The following is an 8,607-nucleotide window of genomic DNA, read 5'->3' as shown; positions in this document are numbered from 1 at the left end:
TTTCAGTAAATAAACAATGACATTTTAATAGTTAAAATGTTTATGAAACATTAAGTTAATCTGTGAATGACATTAATAAATGTTTTTTTCATTTCAACATACAGAAATGCTAAACCAGTGTAAAATAAAATACAGCAGAACTATACTTTAACAACTGCATTTTCGTGAGCACAAACTATAACAAATAACCACTAAAAACTACAGAATTAAACACTGTCAGAAGTATTTTCTCATTTCTTGATTGTACTTCATTACAAAATCCACTATATTACACACAACAAAAATACTCATAAGCTAAAAACTTCACAAATAACACTTTTTTTGTTACACTGTTTTACCAAACGCCACAAACTGACAGTATATTAGTATAATTCAAACAACATTCAGAAGCATATAAGACACATTTGGCTCATAAGGTCAGTCGATTAAAAAACGTTAAGGACAGAAAAAGGTTCAGAGGTACCAATAAATGTTTTGAAAGTATGCCAACTCGTATGAAATGATTTGACCAAAAACACTCACCGATTACTAGAATGAAAGATGACCTGCATCTACCAAACATAGCTGATCTTCGAGCATCACTAAAGAAAGTCCCTAAAACACTACCAAAACATTTCACAAACATCTCACTGGGAAGTCCAGTATCTTCTGCTACTTAATATGGTGGCTAATTAACGCATAAGGTACATATATAATTCTCCCTCTAAATATAATAAAAACCCACAGTTTCCTTCAGAGCCGTACCGCAACACTGATGAGAGTGTTATGAGCTCATGTCTACAGTTTAAAAGCATCACACCTATCCGCATAATGGGGTGTGCATAAATACAGTCAATACAGTCTTCAGTCCGCATGTACCTAGTATGGTAATACAATCTACAATGCATAAGGTGATATTTTTACATCCTGAATTAACTTAAATTATATGCAGCGGTTAATGATATGGTTATAATGCTACGCACTATTTACATACAGTAAGGCTGTACATATTAATGGTCCCTTTTTGTGCTGAAATGAACACCATGGATACCATGGACTTTGTTTTTGACTTTTTCAAACCCGTCAGAGATACTCCACATAATTCTCTGGGATGAGTCCCGTTTTGCCGTCAAATGTAGCTTGGAGCCATCCAGGTTCAACTGAAGGATAAACTGCACAGACATACACACCAAGTGTTAAATGCAGCAAATATGAGTGCACAATATGTGCCTTTCATGTGTTTGCATACAATTACATGCTAAACTGTGTCATTAGTAGGGCCAAATGGAATCTGTGGATGTTTTTTGCTATTTCAGCAGAGAATTTTGTAAAAAATCTGCGGCTTTCTGCTGAATTATTTTGAGAGTATGATAACTAAAAGCCTAATATGTGAAAATAAAAAATCTTTTAAACTTTTATTTAATGTTAAAATGCAAATCCAATTACATTCCCTTTATTTGGTAAACAAAGCAAGTCTCTCATATAATAAATCTACTAAAAGACAGAAAATATTACTGTACAAACTGCACTGTACATAAACCTGATGAACATTTTCATATTAGTCAATAATATTACTGAAATTAATTTAAAAACTGAATAAATATTGATTTACACACATTTACTCAAGGAAATAAACAGAATAAATGATGGGCTAAAAATCTGTGGAAATCTGAGGAAAATTTACTGTATTCTGCGCACGCAGATTACATGTGGGCCTAGTCATTAGCAATTGTAGATAAATGAGATATTATAATGAGTGTTGAATGATGACTATTAAGGAGTCATAAATGAATGGAAAATGTTACACAGAAAGATTATTGATGAATTGGTCTGCTTCTTAGGAAGCAAAGGGATTGAACGTTACACAGAAAAAGTGTACACTTTGTGATTTATTGTTCAGCACATTGGTCAACCTTTGGCTGTGCTTAATAGTGCTATATAAATAAAATTGACATTGACATTGACACAAAACAAGGAGAACATGTTATGCTAGATTCACCATCCCTATGAGTATTAGACTATTAAATGAAAATAATGTTGATGTTTAAAGACAATAGCATTAGCAAGTTGCATATTTCTACATTTTTATTTTGGATGTGAATGTGTATAAGTTGTAGACATGGGCCTAGATTCTGACAGTATGATAACCTTGGATAAAAAGATCACAGTTTGTTATCGTGATTACTGCTCTAAAATATATTCTTTTTAAATGTCTGGGTAAAAAACTAAAACTTTTCCGCCCATTTGATCACAATATATTTCATTTTAAGAAAGAATGTCAGGCTAACTTCTGCTGTCTTCATTAGTTTTAAAAACAGAGATTTCTTTATAATTTAAAACAGCATTTTTGGAGATACTGTTGTCCTAAAAACAAACAAAAAAATTTATAAAAAATCTTACATATACCTTAGGAATGGTATAGCAGAATATTTTGCCGGTTTTAAAACCTTGACTTTTTCAAACCGTGGTAAACCTTAAAAAACAGTTATTGTTGTTGTTATTGTTCACTCAACCACTACTTCATCCAACCTCTGCTATCTTTCTTGTGTTGAGCACAAAGAAGATATTTCAAAGATTTTTGGAAAGCAGCAGCCATAGACTTTATAGTATTTCCTGTCTAATACTTACTATGGATGTCTATGGCAGCGTTGTTCAGAATATTTTGTGTTGTGTTCAACAACAGAAGAAAGACGGTCATAAGTTTAGAACCAACTGAGTGACTAAATGGTTTTAAGGAATGGTTTGGAGAAAGTGTTTATTTCGGGTGAAGAGTGAGTTTTTACCGTTGGAGAAGTGCGCCCCCTGGGGGAAACTCAGCTCATGACTGTGCTCCGCTTGACAGGAATATAAGGCTTTTGCGTCTCTGTAAAAAAAACACCAGGGGGAGTCAGTCACTGAGGAAACCACCTAACATCACTGACCACAGACGACAAACACACACTTATCTTTCAGAGCTGTTGGGCAATATCAATAAATATTGAAGAAATATATCAAAAAACATTCCACACACAATAATCAGAGCATATCTCATTATCTAACTAAGTTTTAAACATGAAGAGAAATGAAGGGTTTTAGACCAGACTGCATTTTTATGACTTATGATAGTCAATGTTTCAGAAGATTGTGATTTTGACTAATTTGTTCTTATATAATGTGATGAATTTGACCTTATTTGGAAATATAATTATATAAATGTTATTTATAAAGTTTATATAAGTTAATATGCAGATAATGGACCAGGTAAACAAATTTAGACAGCATGTGTTAACCCTGTGTTGTCTTCAGATTGTTTAATGGTACTTTATAGAAAGTTTAGTCAAGCATTACACAAAACATAAACACATAAAAAAACATAAGTACACAAACGTATAAAGTGGGGGGGAAAAGTATTTCTGGTTTCCTGGAAATATATTTTTTAAAGGAGCTGTTGACATGGAATTTAACCAGATTTAGGTAAAAACCCAAACAATACAAACATAAAAATACAACAAAACAAAACAAAAATCTGAATAATGTGTATTAAAGGAATGACACAAGGATATTGTACTATATGTAACTACTGAAATGTATTTAATACTTTATATAAAAGGCTTTTTTGGCGATGGCAGCTTAAGAAAAAAGTCCCCTGAAGAAAAAAAAAAGATTTTCAACATAGTATAAAAATCTTGATTGTTCTTTGGGTCTCGTTTACCAAATCTGATCTTAAATTTGTATTTTCTATTGCATTCAAGTCAGGTGAATGACTAGGCCATTCTACAGCTTGACTTTCTTTCTTTTTTTCAAAAACCTTTGAGAGTTTTATTGTTTGTGTTTTAGATCATTGTCTTGCTGAAATGTCCACTCTGATTTTATCTTTATCATCCGGGTAATGTAGATGTTGGACTGAATCAGCTGATATTACTTTACAGAGGGTTGCTGAATAACCACTGAGAGATTTCAGCTGCTGTCTGGGCTTTCACTGCCTTTCAACACCTCCCTTTCTTCGTGTGTTCAATACTTTTTTATTTGTCATTTAATTTTATATACACAACTTAATTTGTAAACTAATTAATATTAGTATAATATTAATTTAATTAAAGTTTTCTTTGCATATATGGATTTTTTTTAGTTGTTACCAACATCTGGTGAAAATTCTAAGTTCCAAAAAATTCTAAAACAGTCTAATTATGTAGCATTTTTGGAGATACTGTTGTCCTAAAAACAAACAAAAAAAAAATTATAAAAAATCTTACATATACCTTAGGAATGGTATAGCACAATATTTTGCCGGTTTTAAAACCTTGACTTTTCCAAACCGCAGTAAACCTTAAAAAACAGTTATTGTTGTTGTTATTGTTCATATATTAGTATAATATTAATTTAATTAAGGTTTTCTTTGCATATATGGATTTTTTTTAGTTGTTACCAACATCTGGTGAAAATTCTAAGTTCCAAAAAATTCTAAAACAGTCTAATTATAATCAAATGAGAATTAAATGGGATGTAGATGCAATGTAACTTATAATCAACAAATGGACCATCAAAATAAAGTGTGAACCTGAATGTTAAGACCAAACACTGTAAAAACACAGATTCCGTTCTGCAGATTCCGTTTAGACCTGTATATAAAAAATAATACTAATAATCATAAATAAAACTTTATACTGCACTTAGTCTGGCTCATTACCTTCCTGTTGTAGGCTGAGAAATCACAGGACACTCAAAAATTGCTGCTCGGCAGGCCACACTGGAGGAAAGAAAAGAAAAGAACATGGCACATTTGATATATGAATCAGTGTAACACAAATTTTACAGTACGAGAGAGAATTTCTGGGAAGGCTCTTGCTTACACAGATCCCGGTCTCTGGTAGCCATTGCTGGCGGAGGAATCGTCTCTGAATCTCATGCCGTCTTTGGGAGGAAGATCCGGCATATGGAGAGATTTGAGACTGTCTCTCTGACTGCGGGACACCAGACTCTGGATAGAGCCATGACAGCTCCTGAAACCTGAGGAATACAACAAACACGAGAGTCGATATGTCTTGGGAAGTGTTTTTTTTACATTGTTTCTTTGGTTATGCATCAAATGTAGCCTGACTTTTTTGTAGCCAAATGTTGCAAGAAACTGTTAAACATTTCAGTGTCAAGGCCAACAGGCTTTGGGAGATACTAGGATGGAGTTTTATTATAATTGGCTAAAATAAAACTCATTAAAAAAGATGTCATTTTACTTGGAATTAAAATAAATGTTGACCCAATTAAATTGCTAAATTTAATGCCAGTGCAAGAATTATTATTATTTATTTATTTTTATAATAATAATAAAAAAGTTTTGGCTATTGTAGCAAATTTGGCTATTGGGCCTAAAACTAATAATAAAAAAATGGCCCAGCAGGAAAAAACATTTACCTGCCCCATCAACAGACTAACCCTAATTAGTTATTTCTTAGCCACATATTATAAATAGGGTCAAAAAAGCAAACCCTGGTTGTATACATTAAATTTTTTTTTAACATAACTTAAGAAAGCTCTTTACAAACTTTAATAAACTAAGTGTTTGCAAAACAGACTGTTATAACATGATATTTCCATAGCGTTTTGCCAAAAGTTTTACTGAGAGGTATTGTTGGTGATTGAATGTGTGTCTGATTGATTGCTTAGCTTTACATTAAGTAAAATTAAGACCTGTTTAAAATGGTTTAGGACCTACAACATCAAATTTTAGTGAATTTAAGTCTTTAATTTAACAGAATTTAAGGCCTAAAAATAAGTTTTTGACATTTAAGACACTTTAAGACCCTGCGGACACTCTGGTGCTTTTCCAGTTTTCTGCTTTTTAGCACTACAGGCTAAATTAATTAAAATCACACAAGTTTAAAAGAGGTAGCTTTGCTTTTTTAATCTGACACTGCACAAAACATAATAATGCATCAAAATGCACTCACACTATGCTATCTGAACCGCGTCCAGGCACGTTTCCCAGTTCGTTTGGCAAGTGTGAGTGCTTAGAATCAGGCCCAGGCACAGTTCAGTTGGCCCTGGCCCAGTTGAAAGTGCTGTGCCAGAGTGCGATTCGGTTGGGCATTGGTGCTGTGCGCTTGTAGTGTGAGTGCAAAGCGTGCCTGTGCCCGAAACTGAAGACCTGACGTCACTTTTGAGGGACTGTTTCAAATGGATTTATTAATCATTCTTACAGTTCAATGAACGCAAACTGTCATAGTTCATTAGAGATGCAAACCCATCACTGCACGACAGCTGCACCCTCGGCAAACCTCCTAATTCCTGAAGCACGAGGACTTTTATGATAATTTATCAGCGTCAAAAGTTGTGGATCTGTTCGGCAAAATGTTTGCGTATCACTGCATCCCAAACAACTAAAAATAATACAAAACAATATAACTAAAGCAATGTCCACTGTGCTGAGCGAGAGCGCTTATCTTCTGTTAAACTAACAGTCGCATCATTGATGACGTAAGAGTGTTTCGGTTCAAAAGGCAAAATGCAGTGTGAGTGCAGGCCATTAGGGGAGAGAGGTGGGGGGACAATAGCGCTTCGATACATTTCAAGGCAAATGTACCTAGTGTGAGAACGCCCTGACTCTAATAATCAAATAATGAACTAAATAAACAAACTTAAGAAAACATTACATAGTTTAATTTAAAGGGTTTAAATTCCTAGTAAATTTTCCCCTTCATCACTCAAAATGTACTCATTCTTACCTTCAGAGATGTGCAGTGACGTAAGAGAGGAACAGGAGGACAGACTGCGCTGATCCTCCGCTGTCTCTCCCAGAGTCCTGTGCAGAAGCTCTGAGGCTGGAGAGCTTCGATCGCCTGGGCTTGTACTCAGCGCTTCTTCCCATTCTCCATCCGTCTTGTTGGCGTCCTCCTTAGAGCTGGAATCGGGGCTGGTGGTGCAAGCGGGGCTTTTTGGCCCATTCGTGGAGGGAGATGGAGTGGTCCAGCACAGACTCCCCGAGGCCTTGTGTTTGTTCCGAGACGGAGAGCCTGTTTTGGAGCAACTGTTCTGCTCTGAAGAGTGGGATGAGAGAGACTCCATGCTGCCCATAGGGGTGCTGCTTGGACTGCTGCTGAACGTGTCGCCTGATGGAGAGAAAGGGTTAAACTGACATATATAATTCAGTTATGTTGTACTGTATGGATATCGTTTCTGGATCTAAGCCTCTAATCATCTGTAATTGAGAAAACTATCTCGGTAGCCATTTAAGAGCGCTGTTTAGTCATATTACACAGATACACTAGAAGCGTTGTACAGTGATCCCTCGCTATAATGCGGTTCACTTTTCGCAGCCTCACGGTTTTGCAGATTTAAAAAATTTTTTTTTTCGCAATTTGACGACCTGATTAGCGCATTGTGTTCTGCATCCTGATTGGCTGTAGACTGATGTAAATCAATCTCTTTTGCTAAATTTACATAAATCTTCGATCACTAACAATACGATTCTGAAGTGCTGTCCTGTAAGTTTTCTTCCCACAACGTCGACGAAACGTTCTGCACCATCAAATGCACCTGCAGTAGTACCAAAAAGGCAGAGGAAGATGCTAACCGTCACACAAAAAGTTTAACTTCTGAACATGCTAAAAAGAAGGTAGACGTTATGTGGCTGTAGGGTGCCATTATGAAATAAATAAATGAAGATCAAATAGTTTTGATCTATGGTTTTATTCTATAATACTGGACTTATTTTCCTACTAAGGTTTGAACTTTGGAGAGTTTTTAAGCAAGAGAGAAAAGTGTGAAAATGTTAATGCCTGTCTGAATAAGTGTATAAAGTATGTAGTGAGGGGTTTTACAGTCTTAAAACATCTATAATAATTGCAAAAAAATTAAGCGGACTACTTCGTGGATTGCGCCTATTGTGGGTTATTTTTAAAACATAATTCCCGCGATTAATGAGGGATCATTGTATACCTAAAACTGCCAGTGGGTTAATGCTCCCATGCACATGACTTTTGGTTTATCTTAAAACATAATACGTCACTTTTTATGACACTGTCATGAAATGGTTATTTTTAGTCATCAACTGTGATCCTGCCTCGACTAAGAAACATTAAACCATGATGTCATATAACCATTAATCAGACTTGCCATCACTCATGGCATTTATTGCCCTGGAACCTGTTTGGCATCATTAAATTACTTACTTTTATCTACTGTGACTAAAACAGTTCAAGTTTCAGCAGTTTCAATGGGTGAACAATGTTGTCAAGCAACAGTGAATGCTAAAACATCAGTGGCAGGAAAAATGAGTTGGAAAATTAAGAAATCTAATTAATAAATCTGACCTGTTGGCACTTATAGGCATAACTTTCCTGTTTTTTTTTACTGGTTTTACCAGGACAATTTTTAACAACAGGGGGTTGTAAACAACAAAGTACAAGTACTGGGTAATGACTAAGAGACTTGCATATTTTATTTAATATCTGTGATGTACATTTGAAAAACAGAAATGTGTAAAGATGTAGATGCAGAAATGTGAAAATGTGTAGAGCTGTTTCAAAAATAGTCCAGGAAATAAATCCAGCGATTTTCAAAACACCACTATTTTCTCTTGAACTGATTTTGAGAGTAGTTTTTAACAGCAGATGCTCTAGACCAGGAGTGCCCAAACCTTTCGTTATAAAAAGC

The 8,607-nt window shown here is 34.9% G+C and overlaps 1 protein-coding gene and 1 long non-coding RNA gene across 5 annotated transcripts in view; one reads left to right on the top strand and one right to left on the bottom strand.

Annotated features, from left to right (window-relative positions):
• The window catches only part of arhgap42a (Rho GTPase activating protein 42a), a 58,073-nt gene continuing 49,466 nt past the window's right edge, over positions 1-8,607 (bottom strand). For all 4 annotated transcript variants that reach the window (NM_001202443.2, XM_021468885.3, XM_068215917.2 and 1 more), the window contains 5 exon segments: positions 1-1,151; positions 2,763-2,842; positions 4,646-4,705; positions 4,809-4,965; positions 6,678-7,061. In NM_001202443.2, coding sequence (NP_001189372.2) covers positions 1,063-1,151; positions 2,763-2,842; positions 4,646-4,705; positions 4,809-4,965; positions 6,678-7,061 — 770 coding nt within the window. In that variant the 3' untranslated portion in view covers positions 1-1,062.
• Positions 4,093-7,463, top strand: LOC141379865 (uncharacterized). The gene is made up of 3 exons (XR_012396782.1): positions 4,093-5,287; positions 5,383-6,305; positions 6,414-7,463. It is a non-coding gene; the product is annotated as an uncharacterized lncRNA (long non-coding RNA).

This window comes from Danio rerio, chromosome 21, assembly GCF_049306965.1.
Source record: "Danio rerio strain Tuebingen ecotype United States chromosome 21, GRCz12tu, whole genome shotgun sequence".
Classification (NCBI taxonomy): Eukaryota; Metazoa; Chordata; class Actinopteri; order Cypriniformes; family Danionidae; genus Danio; species Danio rerio.
The sequence above is the reverse complement of the archived record's forward strand: the minus strand, read 5'-3'. Positions and strand labels throughout refer to the sequence as shown.